The sequence below is a fragment of the Gracilinanus agilis genome, chromosome 3, assembly GCF_016433145.1.
Source record: "Gracilinanus agilis isolate LMUSP501 chromosome 3, AgileGrace, whole genome shotgun sequence".
Lineage (NCBI taxonomy): Eukaryota > Metazoa > Chordata > Mammalia > Didelphimorphia > Didelphidae > Gracilinanus > Gracilinanus agilis.
The window spans coordinates 207,917,388-207,940,215 of NC_058132.1; the positions used below are offsets into that span (position 1 = coordinate 207,917,388).

The 22,828-nt window shown below is 40.4% G+C and overlaps 1 protein-coding gene across 1 annotated transcript in view; it reads left to right on the forward strand.

Annotated features, from left to right (window-relative positions):
* The window catches only part of SORL1 (sortilin related receptor 1), a 246,842-nt gene that overhangs the window by 194,067 nt on the left and 29,947 nt on the right, over nt 1-22,828 (forward strand). The window contains exons 25-33 of the mRNA XM_044669646.1: nt 1,392-1,511; nt 8,987-9,112; nt 9,874-9,981; nt 10,970-11,101; nt 11,437-11,568; nt 12,199-12,333; nt 13,724-13,879; nt 17,679-17,828; nt 22,568-22,699. Of these exons, the coding sequence (XP_044525581.1) occupies nt 1,392-1,511; nt 8,987-9,112; nt 9,874-9,981; nt 10,970-11,101; nt 11,437-11,568; nt 12,199-12,333; nt 13,724-13,879; nt 17,679-17,828; nt 22,568-22,699 (1,191 nt within the window). The remainder of the gene's footprint in view (nt 1-1,391; nt 1,512-8,986; nt 9,113-9,873; nt 9,982-10,969; nt 11,102-11,436; nt 11,569-12,198; nt 12,334-13,723; nt 13,880-17,678; nt 17,829-22,567; nt 22,700-22,828) is intronic.

A 22,828-nucleotide genomic window follows, 5' to 3' on the forward strand; every position in this document is an offset into this window, starting at 1 on the left:
GAATGAAGGTCTACTAATAAAGATTTGTCAGTGAACTGAGGTGTTTCTCAAACTGAAAGTTCATTTCCCAGCAGCATTTCCATGGCCACTTTAATTGAATAACTTAGTTTTGTTTGAAGATATCAAAAAGGGAGTTGGGGAGTTTTTTTTGTCTTTTGCTTTTTGGTTTTTTTTAAAGTACATTCACAACACTATAAAAAATTCAAAGACTTTTTAGTTCATAAACACTTTTTATTGAATGCCTACTATGTATAGGCAGGGCCATCAACAGGCTTATTGTCTGTAGGGAATCGTTCCATTTAGCTTTTACACAGGACCTCTTTTGTGGCACTGGTGAATACCTTTAAGCATAAAACACCCATTTATGCCTCATTCATTGCCCAGATTAGTAAATACATGTCATCACTGTAATTGTATAGATCATGAACTCTAATTCTTTTATACACATAGGGGGTCATGTTTTTGGAGATCAGCCCTAGGTTTTGCTCTACTGAGTTGAATAATATTTTTTTTGGTAATCAATAAATAATAAATGGTTCCCTAGAGAATCAAGCTTTTGTTTGTATATTTAGGTCCAAAATTCTATTTTTAGGGTCATTTGAATCACTAACTCAGCCCATGTTACTTATATTCTTCCTTCTTCCCCTTTATAGTTAGTTGTGTGATTATGAAAATGTGGTGTCAAGGCTTTTGTGTCAAGCTCCAGAATATTACAGGGCTTCCTAGATGAGATCTACAGTCTCTCAAAAAAGATCACCAATACAATATAATCTTCTTGAGGGTAGGGACTCTTTAATTTATCTTTGAAGCCTAGTGCTTGCTACAGTGCTTGACACATAATAGGTTCTTGATTTCTGCTTCTCGTTTTATTGATTGATCCAAACTATATATCCTGGGGAAAAAAACCAATTCATATATGCATGTTGCTCAGATTTGAACATGAAGCCCATGATGAGCTTCTCATTAAGTTATTCCATCAGTTTAAGTAGCTTGAATAGACATTGCAGATGGATGCCCTCTCCCTTCTTCCTTCCTCACTCCTGACACACAGTGTCATCCTGCTATTTGGTAACAATGGCCCCAATCCTATCAGACCTTTTTAATAGTGGGTAATAAATGGGAGAGTGCATTGCCCATAAGTGGTGATATGGACAATACATAGAAATAAAATAACTTTAAGACAAATTTGTATAAACCCATGGAAAATAGATCTTGTAATGGGTTAAGGAATTAGAAATGTTTAGGCCCATTATTAAAACCATTATGAAGGAGATCTGTGTTTTAATGGAACTTCTGTCAGAGATAAAAGGTTTAATAGCAAGGTTCATTGGTTTGACTTGATCAGGGATTGCTTTTGTTCTCATATCATTGGCCTACTGTCTCCCCTTTAGAAGCTCACCAGTGTCGAAGCGATGAATTCAGCTGTGCCTCAGGAATGTGCATTCGCTCCTCCTGGGTGTGTGATGGGGACAATGACTGCAGGGACTGGTCTGATGAAGCTAATTGTACAGGTGAGTGGCCTCTATGTCAGTGGTTCAAAAGGTTTAAACCTGCTTCCCTCCAAATAAAAACAGAACAGAAAGACTAGGCTGTGTATTCCAAATGTGATCCAATGTGAAATTTAAAATTCATACTGTAAGAGATTTCTGCTAACTCGGGCAGAATTAAGTGATTATTTTTTATCACCAATTATTAGGTGCTACCATCAGCTGTCATTTTAATGCATGTGGATTACCCACTTTGTGTAGTATAGCAACTTTAAAATCCAGTTTTTCTACACCGCCTAACACCTGAATAGCCTTGTTATCCTGTCCAGCCCCGGGGGACTCAGATAATCCCAACTAATTTCAATTTTTACCTAACTAAAAACATCATCCCTACACACATGTAATGCACCCGAAACTTGACATAAAAGTTGCTTTTGTATTCATTATTTTGGATTTATCTCCTTTTGGACAAGTACCTTTTCTCATGCTTCTTTGTATATTCCCCATAGTGCCCAGAGCACCAAATGTCTGATTGCTCTTGCTTCCATCCATTAATGGAGTCAGTTTAGAGTTGAAATTTTTAACCAGGAGGAGTCAGTGGAGTTTCCTAAAGTGTCTGACCAAGAGAATCTGGCAGAATGCTAGTAGCTTTCTTTTTGTGGTGGTGGTTGTTGTTTTGCTTAACTGTCTATATGTTGCACATCTTGGTGGAATTCACCACAATGTTTTGCCGTACAAAGTCAGGGTTGGCATGCCAGGACCTGCAGTATGGAAGCTTGTGTGTGCCAGGGCTCACAGCAGGGTGAAGAAAACAAACCCCATGACAAAACCATTGTCAAGCCATGAAAGGCATGACCATCATTAGGAAACCCCTGTTTGGATATGTGACAAGTTTATAAATTAGTGGGAAGCACTTAGACATTTCTGTTTGCAAATTGCAGGATGATTGAATATCTTGTTAACATAACCGTATGGCTCAGACTTGCACTTCAGCAGCACATGCATACCTAGGCTTGGAAATGAATTAATGACTTCATTTCTCAGGGTGGAGTTTGCCATCCCTCTCCACCATCCTTTCCCTTTTTTTCCCCTGGCAGGGCTGATAGAGGGAGATTTATAGCCCTTGCCTCTCTGAACTGAAGTCTTGTTCCAGGAATTGCCCTACCAAACTTTTCTAAGAGGATTCTCTCTCTCTCCCCCTTCCCAAAATAGTCTAAGGTCAGATGGGAGCTCATTAACATGTGTGCATGACTTTCCATTTCCTACAAGAAATTAAACTGTGATCAAATAGCCAAAGAAAATAGGTCAGGACAGCCTGACCTTCCGTAGCCTCAGCTCTTGTGCACTTTTAAACAATTAAACCTTCTGGAGGAAATGAGGCCCATACTTTCTTTTCATCGTCATAATTTATCTGCAGAGAAGTGAGGCCCTGCTCATGTTTGGCTAATGGCAAAAACTCATTTGAAGTTAATCAGCTGCTTTGACTGGGTTTTGTGAGGCAGGAAAAATTTGCCTAAGGTCAGAGAGCAATTCATTAGATAATAGATTATATTAGACACTCTAGTGCTTCCATTCTCTGAATTTTATCTTGACCACTCTGGCAACAATGATGGTGCCTTCAGAAAGAACTCTGGACTAGAAATTCGGAAACCCATAATATGGTTTGGGGTTGTCCCCTAACTAGCTATGTAATGTCAGGAAAATCACGGCCTCAGTTGCTTTATCCATAAAATTAGGGAACTCATTGAATTAGGTGATATCTCAGGCCTTTCCAGTTCTACCATTCTTTTATTCCATAATTCATTCCTTATCTCCCCCCACCCCCATTCCAGGGGAGCATTTTTCATCTTTCCATACAAATTGACTCTTTCTACCTTGTCCTGCCAGATATCTTTAACCCAATTTAAACTCAGCCCTGGCCTCCTCTAGAGTATCATTCAAAATACAATAAAAAATAAGGAAAGAAGTATGAGTGGAGAGAAAATCTCTAGAGTAGAGGTTTCTAATTCTATCTTTGCTGCCAAATCACTCAAACAACTAGGAAATAAGCATTTTCTTAAGCACATCTTATTTTCTGATAAGCTCTGCGATAAGCTCTGGGAATATAAAGAAGGGCAAAAACATAGGCCTTGCCCTCAAGGAACCCATATTCTCATGGGGGAGACCACATGCAAATAACTAAGTACACACACACACTCATTTTATTTACATATATGTGTATGTCTATTGTGTGTACATATTTAAACACATACATATACACAGCACATATATGTGGGGGGGAGGAAGGGACAGAGAAAGAGAAGGTAATCTTAGAGGGAAGACACTAGCAGTGGGAGGAGTGGGATGGAATTAGGAAGAGTCTGTGAAAGGTATCTTGTGAAAGATGAGATCTGAGTTGAGCTTTGAAGGAGACTTAGGAAGGGAGAAGGTGTTAAAAGGATTGCCTTGCTCCCCTGGGGTTGGGCCCTATTGAGATTATGTAGCAAAAATTTTAATAAATGTGCTAGGTTGCACTGTAGATAGAGTACCAGGGCCTGGAGTAAGGAAGGCCAGAGTTCAAATCTGGCCGCAGACACTTAGCAACTTTGTTACTCTGGGCAAATTACTTTAACCCTGTTTGCCTCAATTTTTTCATCTGTAAAATGAGCTAGAGAAGGAAATGGCAAATTCTAGTATTTTTACCAAGAAAATTCCAAATGGTGTCATGAAGAGTCAAACACGACTGAAAAACAACTGAACAACAACCAAAAAAACCTTTCTAGAGTTCCAGCCCTTATGGTTATAAACCAAAGATGGCAATAACCAAATCCTCTTATGGACCTTTAGAACTATTATTTGGAAATGCAAGCGGCATTTAGTCAAATGTTATTTATTTACTAAGTACTAAAAACTAAACAAGGAGTAGATTTGGATCTTTAATTTAAAACAAAGCAAAGCTCTGAAAGATGCCTGCTAGTTGACATGGAGTCACCCTAGGTAGCAGTTTATTCATGATGAAAGAGGAGAAAAATATAATGAGGCATTTGGAAAGGTTATTATTAGACAAGTTAAATTAATAAATTAAAATCATGTAAAAGAATCATGGTTCCTGGGGTAATACCTTATGTATCATGACAGATAGATTTATCCCCCTTCCTAGAGATAAATGTGTTTTTTTGTTTGTTTTTTAAACCCTTAACTTCTGTGTATTGACATATAGGTGGAAGAGTGGTAAGGGTGGGCAATGGGGGTCAAGAGACCCGCCCAGGGTCACATAACTGGAAAGTGTCTGAGGCCGGATTTGAACCTAGGACCTCCTGTCTCTAGGCCTGACTCTCAATCCACTGAGCTACCAGCTGCCCTGATAAATGCATTTTTAAAAGATATCTAATGGACTATAAGTGCCAGTAATGGTAAAATATTAAATCCTCTAGTGCAGTGATGGGCAAACTATTCCCTGCAGGCCAGATCCAGGCTGTATATAGTTTGCCCATCACTGCCTTAAGCAATTCCCTAATCACTATGCCCCCACATCCAGATTAGGATGTGATTAGGGAATTGCTTAAGGCAGTGATGGGCAAACTACAACCTGGATCTGGCCGACAGGGAATAGTTTGCCCATTACTGTGTGGGTTTATTTGCACATGCACATGCACAGATCTTGTAAGAGATGCAGCAAGAAGGTAAGGATGAACTTACACTGTTTTAAAATGATGTTAATTTTTAACTTTACAGTGTTAAGGAGCTGCTATTTGGTTGGTGTGAGAACTTCTATCAACAATCCAACAATAACTATGATAGTTGGCAAAGCAGCTGACTATTTTATGTGGTTCCTAAATGATGCAGTGGTTGCAAAGCTAGAATCAGAAGGATCCAAGTTCAGATTTGGTCTCAGCTTCATACTAACTGTGTGACTCTGGGCACATTATTTAACTTCTGCTTGCCTCAGTTTCCTCAATTGTAAAATGGGAATAATAGCACCTAAACCCCAGGATTGTCGTGAATGTAAAATGAAATAATATTTGCAAAACACTTTTGTAAGCATAAAGTGTTATTCTTATTTTAGTCTTAAGAGAGTTGTTTGAGGTCCATAGAGGTTGTAACTTGTCACACAGGGAAAGAATAGACTTGAACTCAGTTCTTTAAAATTTCATGTATAGCATTTAACCCCCAACACTACACTATCTTTGTATCTTAATTATCTTTAAAATAGACTTGAGTTTAGTTGGAATTCTGAAATATCAGTCAAGCCATTGAATGTATATGAATATCTTGATTGCCTTGATTTAGTAAGAAAAGCACCTGCTACCCTCCATAACATCCATCCATACTCTCTGTCTTCCTTTCCATTCTCACCCCTTTGTCCCTCCTTTATTCCCTTCCTTCTTTCTTCTCTTCCCTTCTTCTCCCTCCCCTTCCTCTCCCTCCCATCTTCCTCTCCTTCCCTCCTCTCTTTTCTCCCCATTTATCTGTCTCTCTTCTTTCTGTCTTCTCCCTCTCCCACCCCTTTCTCTCTCACTTCTTTGTTCCCTTCCTCTGACTCTGCCTCTCTCTCCCTCTCTGTCTCTGCTTCTCTGCTTCCCTTCTCTCTCTGTTTCTGTCTCTCCCCCTTCCCTCCTTTCCTTTGTCCTCTCTAGTTCCCTTCTCCTTCCATTCCTCTCTCCTTCTCTCTCCCTTTTCCTTAATAAACAATTATAAACAGCTTTCTGTCCAAGTAGAGAAAGAGAAAATAAGTTGGAGCAGACAGGCAGCCAGTAGCACTATTTAGTCCCCTTCAGAAATTTCACCCTTTGTATAAGAGATTTGGAGCAATCTCTTTAAAGCCCTGGTGTTTCCTTCTAGCCTGGGGCCATGGTTTCTGCTACCTCTTGCTTTTGATTCCAGCACTCTTCTCTATTTACTCTAAGTTGGTAGAGAGGGCCCTGTCTTCTGACATTGTTAGACCCAGGTTGTGGTTTTTCTTTCTAGAGCCCACTTGCTGTGTGCCCTTGAGGAAGCCACTCTCTGGGGTTCAGTTGTTCCACCTCAAAAGCAGACATTTGAATGCTTACCAGACAGAGGCCTAGTGACAATAAATGAAGAAATTCAAGTGAGAACATTTTCTGCATTTTAGGAGAAAGAATCACTGAGCCATCAGATATTTGTTGAACATCTTCCATCTACTTATAATCACTCTAGGAAGTAAAAAGCCTTAAAACCATTAACGACAGTTTTGAAAAAACATTAAATGTCCTTGAGAGCTGGGAAACAAGATGTTATTATTGCTGGTGTTATTTTTTATTTTCTAAGATTGAGGTGAGATATGTCAGTAATTTCATTCTTAAAGGATCACCTGGTAATCATCCCCCTAATATAGACTTAGAGAGTTGCCTGGGACACCGAGAGATTAAGTAACTTTCCCAGGGTTGCACAGCTAATATGTATCAGAGGTAGGAAATCTGAACCCTGATTGTAATGCTGCCTCTCTATAACAGTGTTAAATTGAATACCTAATGAAATACCAGTGACAATTCACAGTCAAGAGTTGTTCTGTATCACTCAGGTTACCAACATAGTGCAAACAAAAATAAATATGACTAATTCAAACATAGATGAAACACCTACTTCTGTAAAGCATGTGTAGTGAGCAAATGCAGTGTTTGTGTTTGCGAGACACACCGGAGGTTTTTGAGTTTTCCCCAACATGTTGCCAATCAGTCAGGAGAAGATACATTCACTTAATTTTTATTGATAAGAGCTACATGGTGACCCCGCTATGATTTTTAAAACTTGTTAAAAAGTAGTTACTAAAAGGTACCAGTCCAAATAATTAATAATTTTAGCAAAGTTGCAGGATACAAAATAAACCTATACAGATAATCAGCATTTCTATATATTATCAGCAAAGTTCAGAAGCAAGAGCTAGAAATAGCTAGAAATAGAAAATAAATTTCATTTAAAATAACCTCTAGAGGAGGCATCTGGGTAGCTCAGTGGATTGAGAACCAGACCCAGAGACTTGAGATCCTGGGTTCAGATGTGGCCTCATACATTTCCTAGCTGTGTGGGCAAGTCACTTAACCCCCATTGCCTAGCCCTTGCTCTTCTGCCTTGGAACCAATACATAGTATTGATTCTAAGGTGGAAGAGGGTTTTTAAAAAAATAATAAATAAAATAAAATAACCTCTAGACCTTATAAAATACTTGGTGGGAATCTAAGACAAATAGAGGAATTATTCAGACACAATCACAAAACACTTTTCACTCAAATAAAGACTAAACAATTGGGAAAACATTAATTGCTCATGGGTAGGCAGAGCTGATATAATAAAAATGGCAATTCTACTTAAATTAATTTACTTATTCAATGCCATGCCAATCAAACTATGAATATCAAGGGAATTAATGAAAAAAGTAGACAGTGGCTTAACAGTAATGGATCTCAAACTATATTATAAAGCAGTAATCATCAAAACAGTCTGGTACTGGATAAGAAATAGAATGCTGGATCAATGGAATAAATTAGGGATAAATTGCCTTAGCAAATTAAAGCTGCTGGGAAAGCTGGAAAATGGTATGGCAGAAACTAGGTATAGACCAATATCTCATACCAAGATAAAGTCAAAATGAGTATTTGATTTAGTCTTAAAGGGCAATGCCAGAAACAAATTAGGAGAATATAGAATAGTTTACCTGTCATATCTATGGAGAAGGGAAGAATTTATGATCAAATGAGATAGAGAACATTATGAAATATAAAATGAATAATTTTGATTATATTAAATTAAAAAGGTTTTGTTCAGACAAAACCAGATTAGAAGGTAAACAACAAACTGGTAAAAAATTTTATAGCAGATATCTCTGATTAAGGTCTTATTTCTCAAATATATAGAAAACAAAGTCAAATTTATAAGAATACAAATCATTCTCTAGCTGACAAATGGTCAAAGGATGTGAACAAGCAATTTTCAGATGAAGAAATCAGCACTATCAATAATTATTTGAAAAAATGTTCTAAATCACTCTTGATTACAGAAATGTAAATTAAAACAACTTTAAGGTTGCTACCTTATACCTGTCAGATTGGCCAATTTGACAGTAAAGGAAAATGATAAATGTTGTAAGAAATGTGGCAAAATTGGGATAGTAGTACATTGTTGGTAGAATTGTGTACTGATCCAACCATTCTGGAGGGAAATTTGGAGCTATGCCCAAAGGGATATAAAACTGTGCTTATCCTTTGGTCCAATGATATCACTACTGAGTCTGTATCCCAAAGAGATTAAAAAAAAAAAAGGAGGGGGTGGAACCTACTTTTACAAAAATATTTGTTGCTGCTCTTTTTGTGGTGGCAAAGCCCATCCATCAAGCTGCATACCCTGAGTTTACACACCAGCTTCCCCAGTTTCCCAGGTCCTGCCTGGGGCAGACCTCCCTCCTCCAGGCCTGAGGACCAGCTAGCATTCCCTGCAATCCCCAGTGGTTGGCAGCAGGAGAGAAGGAGCAGTCATGGTAATTCTGTCTCTTGTTTTGTTTTTAGCTATTTTCCATACCTGTGAGGCCTCCAGCTTCCAGTGCCACAATGGGCACTGTATTCCTCAGAGGTGGGCCTGTGATGGGGATGCTGATTGCCAGGATGGCTCTGATGAGGACCCAATCAACTGTGGTAAGTGTAGATGCCTTTCACCCACCCCGGATCCCTCAGTTTCCACTAGAGAGGATTCAGGTTGGGAAATGCTGTTATTGTCCACTGAGAGGTCCCCAATGAGCAGGAAAAATTACTCCATGCCTCAGACTTTGAAGTGAGCCATGTTTAAGGACCCAGAAATATTTCTTTTGGGTGATTGATTTCTCGACTCTTTCCTATCTGTGAAATTGCTTCCTTGGGACTCAGAGAAGGGTGGGTTGACTCTCACTTTGAATCACTATGCCTGACTATGATCTGGGGTCATCATTCTTTTGGTAGGATTTACAGATTTGAAGGTATGAAACAAGAGTCCTAGTTTTGTTTCTCTACAAACATTCAGGGTCTTACTTCAGGCAAGTCCTTTCCTTGCTATTCAGTTTCTACATTTCTTTTTGAAAAATTAATAGCAAGGATAAGGGTTAGAGGGTGGCCTATCTATGGGAATCTCTTCTTACCTTATGTGATTATTGAGATGCTAGATGGCAAAGTGCTTTAATGGAATTATAAGTGATTTTTCCTTATGTAGGAGGCTTGGCTGCTTATTACCAACATGTTCTTGGGCCACTTGCTTGAGTTTCTTAACTTTCTCTAAAATGAGGAAATTGGACTAGATGGTCTCTGAAATCCTTCTCAAGACTTTTTCTATCATTATTCTTATTATTTTTCAATCAGATCCAAGTTCTATAGTCTCCTGCTCCTGGCACTGATTTTTTCCTTTCTCTTTCTTTATCCCACTTCAGAGAAGAAATGCAATGGATTCCGTTGCCCCAACGGTACCTGTATTCCATCTAGCAAGCACTGTGATGGGCTCCATGACTGCTCAGATGGCTCAGATGAGCAACATTGTGGTGAGTGCAACATTCTTCCATGAGGAAGCTGTGAGCAGGGTGTCCATGGTGGTTGATACAGGCAGTCCCAACACTTTCCTTCTCTAATGGCTACTCAGGATCAATTTTTTGGTTTTGTTTTTTTTTTTAAATATATTTTCTGTCTTAGAATCAATACTATGTATTGGTTCCAAGGCAGAAGAGTGGCAAGAGTTAGGCAATGGGGATTAAGTGACTTGTCTAGGGTCACACAGCTAGGAAGTGTCTCAGGCCAGATTTGAGCCCAGGACCTCCCATTTCCAGTCCTGGCTATCTATCTCCTGAGTTACCTTAGGATCAATTAAAAACTGATTGACCTTCAGCTACTTGGGCAGTCTCTGGCTAGTTCCCCAGGGCAGATAGATAACATCAGAGGGAGTGTGTACCCTTGGGCTTTTTGAGATTGGCACCAGCTAAATTGCCTCAGTGGGCATTGATTCTGTCTCTTGGGTTGGTTCAAATTATCTAGTATTGCTAGTGACCATACATGCAACATTTTGTGACCTGTAACTTGTTTAAAACATGAATTTTTTTAAATTCCTTGGCTTAAGGCTCTGTTTGCCTGGAGTGTCCATTACTACCACAGAATTGTGTTGGTAAATTCCACCAGCATCTCATTTCTTGAATTCCAAAGCATCCATTTATAAGTTCAACCAAAATGCCAGCTTCTCTAAGAAATCCTTCCTCTTCTCACTCCCCAAAACCCTTGTTTTGTATTTTTCTAATTTTTTGTACTACTTAATGTTTTTTGTACTATTCTAATGTTTTATTCTGCATTTTATTTATGAGTGTTGTTTGTATCTTTTGCCCTGGCTAGACTAAATTGTGAAGACAGGGACTATGTCTTATCTATACTTATGTCTCTTCAGGTTTCTAGCACAGGTTTCTAATGATTTGTATATTACTTATTGAATACTTGTCAAGCTGAAGTTGATTCTTTCCCTCTTCTACTTTCTGTGAACTCTTTCAGAGCCCCTGTGTACCCGTTACATGGACTTTGTGTGTAAAAACCGCCAGCAGTGCCTCTTTCATTCCATGGTGTGTGATGGGATTATCCAGTGCCGTGATGGCTCAGATGAGGATGCAGCTTTTGCTGGGTGCAGTAAGTAGGCTGGTCAGGGAAAAAAGACCCTGGGATAGTTGAAAGGACTGTCAGAGAAGAAGAGGGGGCAAGACTAATTGAGGGATGTTCATTCACCTACCTTAGCTGCCTTAAGAAACTAGGTGTTACATATGAAGTGCTAAACCTTTCTTTGTCAATAGTAGTCAGAATACTAAGAGATTAGAGGGTTTGCTTTTTTTTTTTTTTTGCTTACACTTAATATATTTCATAGCATTTTCAGATCCAAAGAGCTTGAGACCTTTTTTCCTATGTCATTCTGCTATGCTGAATTTTTTAACATAGGAATGATCAGAATCTTGTTTTAATTTGTTTAGCTCAAGATCCTGAATTCCACAAAGTTTGTGACCAGTTCAGTTTCCGCTGTCAGAATGGAGTTTGTATTAGTTTGATTTGGAAATGTGATGGGATGGATGACTGCGGAGATTACTCAGATGAAGCCAATTGTGGTAAGCTAATTTTTAAAAAACACACTTGTTTATACTCTTCTGTTCTTCTGATCTTTGACTTATTACACTCACTTTAAATTCAGAAAGAAATGAAATTATATGAAATTTGGTCAGGTACAGGCATATACTTTTTTTAGAAGTTGCAGCTAATTCTGAGCCAATTTATAAAGTGTCATGTCTTGAGACACTTTGGAAGCTATTAAACAGCTCTTCATATTGAGATGCTAGTAATACATATACATGTATATGTATATATTATATATTACTGTTTCCATTTTTTGAATTTAATGCTCTTCCAAGTACCACTTATCCCAATTCACAGGTCACCATCATCAATTTTCACTAATAAACCATTCTTTTGGTCAGATACCCATAATTTTAAATTCAGGTAATGATTTTCAAAACCTTATAGTATAGTTTAGAAAATTTGAGTTACCTGAGAAAAAGGAGAGAAGGGGGAGTTGACATCTATGGATTTATATGGATGAAGTCTTTTTTTGTTTTCTGTTGTAAAATCTTATAACCTTGTAAATGCAGCTGGGCTTTGGGTAGGAAAGGTGGTTACATTTCTGAGATCTCTGAATAATATGTGCTGGGAAAGTGACTATCGATCATGGTTGGTATCTTTAGAAAACCCCACTGAAGCACCAAACTGCTCCCGGTACTTCCAGTTCCAATGTGAAAATGGTCACTGCATTCCAAACAGATGGAAATGTGATAAGGAGAACGACTGTGGGGACTGGTCTGATGAAAAGGATTGTGGAGGTAAGGGAGCCCTACAATAAGCTGATACTAGGAAGAGTTTATTGTTATGGAGCACTTTCTAGTTTGTTTGCAAAGTGTTTTACTTAAATAACAAGAATTATGGTAATGATGATAACAATAACTAACATTTCTGTAGCACTTACATAGCATGGTATGCCAGGTACTTTGTTAAATTATTTCCTTTGGTCCTCACAACAAGCCTGTGAGGTAGGTGCTATTAGGACCCCCATCTTACTGTTAAGAAAACTGAGGCAAATAGAAGCTAAGTGACTTGCCCAGGGTTACCCAGCTAGTAAGTTTCTGGGTCTGGATTTGAACTTGGGTCTTCCTGACTGAGCATTGTATCCACTATGCTCAGCTAGCTTCCCTTGTAACTAATCCCAAATTCCAGAACATTAATTCCTGGGACATAGCACTGGGCCTGGAGTCAGGAAGAAGAATTGAATTCAAATGTGAGTCACTTAGCCTGTTTGCCTCAGTTTCCTTATCTGTGAAGTGAATTGGAAAAAGAAATGGCAAATCACTCTTTGCCAAGAAAACCCCAAATGGAGTCTTGAAGAGCTGAACACAACTGAACAACAACTGCTGCACTACAAAAGCCATTCTACAGACTGTAAGCTCCCTGAGGACAAGAATCATGCCCTGTCTAAGCTTTGCACTTTCTCCCAGGCAAATGGTACATAGCACATGTTTAATAAACATATTGAGTAAATGATTCTCACCAGGACCCTAAGAACCCCACTAAATATGATTTTATTTTGCTTTGAGTATGATTCACCAAACATTCTTTATCCTGGGGTTTATTTCATAGTTCTCTTTTTTAATCCCATGAACTTGGTTTTCCCCTTATTTTATCCCTTTAGTTTCTTTTCTTCATCTCTAGGGGCATTATATGCTCATGGTTTTGTAGGCTGTGGGCTGCAGTGGGCACTCCCTATGGGAGGAATTGCTGTCCCAACTTTCTCTCCCCTTTTGGGACTCATTTCTTTCTCTTACCCTCTCACTTTGAACCCTTGCACTTGCCAGTCTAGTGGGCTTTGGGTCAGCCCCTTCAGATGCTCAGGCACAAGGCTGATGTTCCTGCCATGTGGCCCCCTCTAAACCCTCTCCTCTGCCTTTGCCAGTTCATGTACGAACCCTCAGCATACAAATCAATTTGAGGACTAGTTTAAGCCGGACATTGTTGGAGTGGGAAGCCTGCCCCCAGGGACACACACATGTAAAATCACAGCAGAGCTGCCCTGTCAGGAGCATTCGGTCATATGGCCTTGTGGGAAATTGATTTTCTACCCCTTTGCTGAGGAGTATTGCAGCGACCAGGATGGCATTTAGGGGAGACTTAGGGGTGATGGGCTTATCTTGCTGATGTTGCCTTCTGTGTCTTTCCCAGATTCCCACCTCCTTCCCTCCAGCACGGCCCAGCCTTCCACGTGTCTGCCTAATTACTTCCGCTGTAACAGTGGGGCCTGTATCATGAACAGCTGGGCATGCGATGGCTACAAAGACTGCACTGATGGCTCTGATGAGGAAGCCTGCCCGACTGCCGGTGAGTCTTAGAGCCCCAATCTCATTACCTTTCACCTCCCCTGAGCCAGAGCACCTTGGCCTCTTCAGTAATCCCCGGGTTTCTGGAAGTCACCCTGAAACAGTGCCTTTATCAGACTTTCTCAAACAGCACACAGTATGAGGAGACATGCAGGAAGAGGCCCTGCCTTGTAGGCTGCCAGATGTCATAGGGGATCCTAGAAATCGTCTGCTCAGACCCTGTCATTTCATAACAGAGACAACCGAGCCTCAGAAAGGAGATCTCACACCAGGGTGGCAGTTGGGGAAGGGAGCAAACATTTATTAAGTACCTACTAGGTGCCAGGCACTGCGCTCAGTGCTTTATAAATATTATCTGATTTGATCTTCACAACAGCCCTGGGAAGTAAGTGTTGTTATTATCCCCATTTTACAGTGGAGGGAACTGAAAGAAAGGTCAAGTGATTTACCCAGTGCCATGCAGCTATTAAGTATCTGAGGCTGAATTTGAACTCAAGTCTGACTCCAGACTCAGAGCTTTATTCCCTACTCCTGCCACCCCCACCCCCATGACCCAGCTGAGGTAGAGCTGGAATTTGAATCCAGATATCCTAAACTCTAGCCTAGTGATCTTTCCCCTGTATCAATGATGGCAAACCTTTTAGACTGAGTGTCCAAACTGCACTCACACATTCCATGTGAGCTGCCCCCTTACCCCAGACAGGGGAGAGAGGAAGAGCTCCCATTGGGCTGCTGGGCAGAGGGGCAGGCGATGGGGGAAATGTCCTTAGGCAGGCGTGGAGAGGGAAAGGGAAGCAGCCCCCTCCGGCACGTATACCATAGGTTTGCCAGCATGGCCCTATAGCATGTTGCCTTCATAATAACTATAGCTAGCATTTTTATATAGTGCTTTAAGATTTATAGAACCTTCTACAAATATCAGTTTTGATTCTCACAATAACTCCTGGAAGATGTAGCTGTTCTTATTATAGCTTTCCAGGTGGGGAAACTGAGACAGATGGGAGTTGAGTGACTTGTCCAAGGTAACATAGCTAGTGTCTAAGGCTAGATTTGAATTCAGTTCTTCCTGGCTCCACTGCCTGCTTGTCCTTTGAGGGGGTGGATGTAAAGACTGAGCTAACCCTCACTGCAGGAGCAGCTTTCAAGATAGCAATCAGATTTATGAGCAACTTTTCCTTGGGCTGTGCTTTGAATGCTACATTACACAGACAGACAAAACGATGAAATGTACCAGCTTCAAAACTTTTTGCTTTTTTATTCCTATCTCAGCGACTCTGGGGCTTCCTCCCTAGGCAGGAAGTGCAGCCAAAAGTATGTTTCAGAATTTACTTTTGTATTTAACCCTGGGGAGAAAACAGACCTGCATGTCAATTTCCTCCTCAAAAAGAATACAAGGCTGCCATCTAGTGGCTGCATGGGGATACACTGTTCTCTAAAAGGGGCAAAGGCTCAATGTCCTACATACAGGCTATTTGAAGGCCTTGAGAACTCCTCTAATTCTTACTCCTCATTTAAGGTAGAAAAGAAATACCACAGACTAGAGGAGTGTCCTATTCATCCAAGAAGAGATTCTATAGTGCTTATCACTGTGCCTGGCACATAGGTGCTTAAATAATGTGTATTGAACCAGTGAATAAACCCTTCTTTAGTTTGCTCTTTTCCAATTTAATCCATTAGAGCACTTAAATGAAATGTGGATTCAGGAGGCTTGGGTCATCATGCTGGCTGTCTTTCACTTTCTAGCTGTAAGATTCTGGATAAATCACATACTCAGTTTTGACATCTAGAAAAATGAAGGAGTATTTTTTGGAAAAATATTTTGATAACTATATTTCCATATAATTAGTTCTTTTATAATACTATGTATTTTTTGCATTTTATGCATTAAAATATTATTATGAAAAAGGGTCCATAAGCTTCATGAGACTGCCAAAGGGGTTCATGACACACCCCCAAAAACTGTTTAAGAACACCTCCCTTAATTCAATCCTTTCCATTTTATTAAGCGGATAATGATGTCCAGAGAAATTGGTTGACTTGCCCCAAATCTTACAAATGGTACTACACAACCAAGATCTTAAGTAAGAATTTCAAATCAGAAGAGTATTTCTCATCTAATCTGAATTCTTCCTCTATCTGTATTTTGAACTCATTTCTCTTTTTGTAGAGATAGAGAATGTTCACTCATGATCTTTTGCATGAAATTTTTGCATGGCAAATTGTTAGGCCTTGGTTCTGTTTTTTCTTTCTTGAAGCTTCATCATACTGCTCCCCTGCTTAAGAATCTCCAATAGCTCTTTATTGCCTGATATAATTCCAGACTCCTCAGTTTTCCTTTATGACTTTCTATAATTTGAAACTATGCTCCCCACTTATGGGGATAGCTAAGTAGTACAATGGATAGATCACAAGGCCTGGAGTCAGAAAAACCTTAGTTTAAATCCAGCCTCAGATACTTCCTAGCTGCGTGACCTTGGGCAAGTCACTTAACCCCATTTGCCTCAATTTCCCCATCTGTCAAAGGGGCTGGATTAGGAAATGACAAACCACTCTAGTATCTCTGTCAAGAAAACCCTAAATGGTATTAAAGAGTCAGACATAACTAAAAAATACCACCCACTCTCCCCCTATATCTTCCTCCTGTTTCCACTTAAACCACTCTCCTATTTGCCTCCAACAATGTGATTACTTCAGTGCTCACTAACCTCTCCTCCTTTTGTATTTCCTATACAACCTATTGTTAGTATTGTCCATTTTAGCCCTCAATTGACTTTTCATGATTTCTGCTTTCTGATTGTTTGATGTATACAAAGCTTATCTCCCCCACCCCAAATTGTGAGAAAGTCTTTGAGAACCAAAACCCTCCCTAACCCACTAGTAGTATTTGGTCAGTAACTCATCTGCTAAGATGAGGAAACATTTCACTTTATTCTTGGCCCCAAGACCCAGCCATTGAACCATTTTCATTATTCTTCTCTCAGCTGTATGAGTGGGTCTGTGATCTTATAGATATGGGACCTCAACCTCTTCTCATCCCATCCAGGTTCTACACTACAATTCTTCTTGTTGTTCAGTCATTTTTTCAGTTGTGTCTGTTTCTTCATAACCCCATCTGAGGTTTTCTTGGCAAAGATACTGAAGGGGTTTGCCATTTCTTTTTGGGCTCATTTGACAGATGAGGAAACTGAGGCAAACAGGCTTAAGTGACTTGCCCAGGGTCACACAGTTACTAAATATCTAAGGATAGGTATGAATTCAGGAAGATGAGTCTTCCTGCCTGCAGGCCTAGTGTTCTGTCCACTGAGCCACCTACCTGCCCTTATTCCAGGTCTTCTGCAGGTGATGCTTTATTATTTTTTTCTAATTCTTACTTTCTGCCTTAGAATTGACTAAGTATGGATTCTAAGGCAGGAAAGCACTAAGGGCTAGGCAGTTAAAATTAAGTGACTTGCCTAGGGTCACACAGCTAGGACGTGTCTGTCACCAGATTTAAACCCAGGATCTCCTGCCTCCAGGCCTAGAGCTCTTACACTGTCCTACTCAGCTGCCCCATCATCCTTTATTCTTCAAAGATATACTTTAATCTCCACTGAACCATGGCCTTCAGCAATTGTAAGTGAAATAAAGCAGATTGGATTGTCTCTCAGTTCCTCCTTGTCCAACTCTTAACACATGTTCCAGCATTATGCTTTCTGGCTCTCAGAGGCCTTTATTCAGCTTTTTCTGTGTTGCGCCCAGAGGTTACTGGCCCTTCCTGTTTGTCCTGAGGTTCTAATGGGTTTTCTTGTCCCCTTTTCCAGCCAATGTCTCTTCAACATCCACTGCCACCCAGCTGGGACGATGCAGCAGATTTGAATTTGAGTGTCAGCAGCCGAAGAAGTGCATTCCCAATTGGAAGCGCTGCGATGGCCATCAGGACTGCCAGGATGGCATGGATGAGTCCAACTGTCGTGAGTGTCTAGAGAGCCATTAAGAAGCTAATTTTTTGTAGAAGTATTCCATTCCTTGGCCTTAATTTCCAGGAAACTCTAGATCCCTTCTTGAGTGCAGTCTCTCTACAGCGGTGTGTCTGCACCTATGGACACATATGTAAGGCATGTTTATGATGGATGCCCATAAACACTTGGGGTCAGAATCAAGAAAGAGATCCCTGCAGGCTGCATACTGACTTAGAAAAATCACAAGTTAGCATGATCTAGTTTGCATTGTATTTTTATTTATTTTCTTGAATGTTTTTTCAACTACATTTTACTTTTTAAATTCATACCTTATGTCTTAGAATTGATACTAACTATTGGTTCTAAGACAAAAGAGCAGAAAGTCTAGGCGGCAGTGTTAAATGACTTGCCCAGGGTCACACAGATAGTGTGTGTGTGTGTTCATTCCCACACAGCACACAGCAAGTGCTTAGTAAGCATTTCTTGAATGAGTGAGTGCGTGTCCTATACCCACTCGGGAAGCACCAGGATACCAGTGATGTGGGCACAACCTGGGCGTTAAAGTTATTTTGTTTGACCTCAGGAACGCGGGCTTTCTGGCCTTGTCGTCTTCCCTTTACAGAGGGCTGGGGAGGATGGTCTTTCTTTGTTCTTTGATTACTTGAAGTCATTTCAAGGCACCTCCTTCTGTGGAGCACAGGTTAATGGGAAAATGCATCACTTGAACAGTCTCTGTGACTGGGGTGGGGGGTGGGGGTGGCTTGGGGGATCCTTCCAGGCCGATTCACCCCCAAGAGACTGCTGCCAGGGAGAGAGCGCCAAAGCCATGACACTTCCCAGGTGTGCTAAGGAATGTGGCTGTGCCTGGGGCTGACAAGGCCGAGATCCAGGTTCCTTCCCTCCCTCAGAGGGCCAGGCGGCTGTCCTGTTCATAGCTGCAGACTTCCACGGTAGTTGTCACCATCTCAGACATACACGTTCCGGTCACAAAGGCCGCTAGGTCAGTGAGTGTGGAAAGGACAGCCGCAGCCCTGGGATTAGAATCAAGAACACTCATCTTCTGGAGTTCAAATCCAGCCCCAGACACTTAGTAGCTCTGGGACCCTGGGCAAGTCATTTTGCTTTGTTTGCCTCAGTTTTTTTCATCTGTAAAATGACCTGGAGAAGGAAATGGTAAACCACTCCAGTATCTCCATCAAGAAAACCCCACATGGGGTCACAAAGAATTAGACACAATCAATAATGACTGAACAAAAAAGAAAAGCACTTCAAAGAGTAAATGTATTTGGGGTGGGGCGGGGCAGCAACTAGTTGGCCCAATAGATAGAATGCCAGTCAAGAGTACCTCAATTCAAATTTGGCTTCAGATACTTCCTAGCTGTGTGAACCCTAGGCAAGTCACTTAACCCTGTTTGCCTAAAAAAAGAAAAAAAAAGAAGATTATGGAAAGAGCCATATAAATCGATCACTGCTGTTAGAGGGTGAAGTGAGTGTCCTACTGATAATGGGCTATGTATGTCTTTCCTGTAGGAAACGAGCATGGTCTAGTGCAGTGTTGGTAAAGTACTGGTACAGGTGCTGGGCTGGCACAGGGGTGGGAGACTACTCTTTCCCCCCCCCCCTTCCCAGTGTTCAAGGACATTTTTTTGCATGCCCTGCCCCTCTGTCCAGCTGCCCAAAGTGAGCACTTCCTCACTCCACTCTCTGGGGTAATGTGGGGGTGGAGGGGGCTTACAGGCTGCTTGAAGGTGTAGTTTGGGCACATAAACTTGGTCTAGTGGAAAGAAATTGGGTTCTAATCCCTAATTTCCCATTAACCAACTGCTTGATTTTGAACAAGGCAGTTAACTTCCTTGTTCTTTCCTGTTCCATCATAGAGTTTTTATGAAACTTTTTGAAAGAAAAGGTTTTAATCCAACTTTGTCCAATAAAGTCATTTAACCCAATTTACCTCCCAGTAAAGTACATTTACAATGTCACTCTCAGTTAGTTGGTCATCCAGACTCTTCTGGGATGCTTCCAGTGACAAGTTGTGTGACCTCCCAAGGTGGTCACCCATTCCATGTCCAGAGAGCTCTTCCTGTCAGGAAGTTCATTCTTGTATTGGACCAAAATATACCTCTCAATAACAATTGCCCTTTGTGGCTAGCTCTGCCCTCTGGAGCCACCCAATTGCATAAAACAGTCCCTAAAACTTTAAAGATGACTCTCATGTCCCTTATCAAGTCCTCTCTTCTGGTTAAAAATCCCTAAGTCCTTCAGCCATTCCTAAAATGTTAGTGTAGTTGTTATCCTCTTCCTCCTCCTCCTCATTCTGACATTCATATAACCCTGTACAAAATACTTTTATGTTCATGATCTCATTTGACTTTTCATTAGTCCTGTGTGATAAGAAGGACATCTATTATCCTTATGTTATAAATTAAGAAACTAAGGCACAATTGCCCAAGTGAGCTCATATATAACTAGCAAGAGAGAGCCAGAATTAAATCCTCTTCTGTCTCCTCATCTAGTGCCCTTTGCCATGACAACAGTTTCTATGAACTTATGAATTTAAGAGGTAGTTTTCAGTATTTCACTGTCTTGGCAACTCTTCTGGAAATAGTTCAGTTTGTTAATACTCCTTTAAGATGATTCCCAAAGTGAGAACACAGACACACACACGTATGCATACACGTGCACACACACACTCATACACTGTACACATATACACACACAAATGTATATATACCCAAATGCATATGTGGATGTATGAATGAACAGTGTAAGATATCTCCCTTGCTCTGAATGCAGTACCTTATTACAATGATTATTGTTCTTAATCTAGCCTAAGATCACATCAGCTTTTGAAACAGCCAAGTCACACTTGATTCACATGGAGCATGCATCCACCTAGAACTTCCAAGCCTTTTATCATATGAATTGCAATGAAATCACAGCTCTCTGTACTTAGTAATCAAATTTTTTAACCCAGGTGCAGAAATTAATATTTAGCCTTATAGCTCTCTGCTAGCCCTTTTACAATTATTATCTCATATGATCCTCAAAACAACCCTGGGGGTTTAGATGGACACTTCCTAGCTGTCTGCCTGGATGAGTCACTTAACCCCCATTATTTAGCCTTACCACCATTCTACCTTAGAACCAATACATAATATTGATTCTAAAATGGAAGGAAAGCGCTAAGAAAAAACCCTGGGAGATAGGTACTGTGCTTTTCCCCATTTTGAAGATAAGGAAGCTGAGGCAAACATTGGTTGAATGACTTGCCCAGGGTTACTTGGCTAGCAGGTGTCCAAGGCTGGATTTGAATTCAGATCTTTCTGACCCTAGAACTCATACACTGTCCACTCTGCCACCTAGCTGCCCACACAATAATAGCAAATGTTTTTACTATGGTTATTGCTCAGGAATTGTGGAATCAGAGATCAAAGTACTCCCCTGAGCTATATATTAGTCTACCTTCTCCAAAGTATTTTTGTTGGAGATATTAGCATGTGAAAGCATGAGAGTCCTGTAATTTGTGTGTATGGCATATGAATGAGAACTTTGTAAACCTTAAAGTGTATAAAATTGTAAGTGATGAATCCTCCTTGTAGTATACAGAATTGGGGGGGGATATAGTTTTTTCTAGCTTTGGCTGAGTTCCAAAAGCAGTTGGGCTTTTAGAATCTTGAGGAAAGAGGCAGTTGACTGGATCTTCCGTGGAGGGAGGAAGTCAGTGAGCGAGCTCTTAGATTATCTAGCTTCAATATTGAAATTTAGCCTAGCATCGATATATTTACTTAAGAAATTATTATTTTAGATAGACCCTTTATATCTTCTTTCCTAATACCACCCTGCCTTCCCTCCCTTACCTTAGTGGCTGTGGAGTTTATAAGGAGAGAAATTAGAGAGGAGTTAAATCTGTGAAGAGTTATCTAATTGACAGCATTATTTATAATTTAATCAAATCATCTTTATTCCCTTTAGATAGCATTTTGTAAAACTGAGTAAGGCAGGTCCTTGCTCAGATTCCATCTTCACTTCCCTTCCCCCACCTGAGGTTCCTGAGATAACTAATAGGGCTTTCCTTTAATCCACTTTCCTGAAAACATCCTTCAAACAAATAAATCCTTTTGGGTTTCAATAGTCCTATTTAGTGTAATTTGTCTGTTAGTTATCAAGAAGGAAGAAGAAGGAAAGAGACAACATACTTTGGGCTTAGAGGGTAACTGGGGCATCCATCTTGAAAGGAAGGTGTTACTTCAAAATAGGTCCCTTCCTGTGAAATTAACTAAAGCCTGTTTGTTAATTTCAGTCTAGTCTATTTCCCTCAGCTTGTGTTTGAGTCTAAGTCCCAGTCTGTAAGCCTGTTGTGTTAGTCTGTTTAGTTTAACTTTTTTCTCCCAAGAAGATCTCTGTTTCCCTTCTGTGTTATACTCCTGACTTCAGTCCTATTATACCCTGAATCTCCTTTAATCCCAGCCTACCTGTAACCTAGTTTACCCACTTAGCAAGTCTCCAACATCCTCCTTTCAATTCCCTTATCCCAAACACCTTTCCTCAAATTACCCTCATAACATTCTCCTTTGGTCAATTCTGACACATCTAAATGAAGCTAATTTGGCCAGAAAAAAATAAAGTTACTGACCACAGACATGAACATAAATAGAGCCTTAGGCTCAATTAATGGAGTCCATTACACCTGCCTTTTTAAAAAAATCATGATTCCTCTGAGTTTTTGAATTTCATATTGTTTTGTTTTGTAGCCACGCATAGCACATTGACTTGTGTGAGCGGACGATACATGTGTGAGGACGGAGAAGCCTGTATCGTATTGACAGAGCGCTGTGATGGGTTTCTGGACTGTTCTGATGGGAGTGATGAAAGGAGCTGTACTGGTGAGTGACTTTGTCCCTAGTTGCCTATTTAGATAGCTGCTCTGTGTCCCCAGGTCAACCATGGGCAGCCTGTAAGGAGCTAAGAGACTTCTTACTTTTCATCCAAACTGATGGTGAAACAGTCTTTCT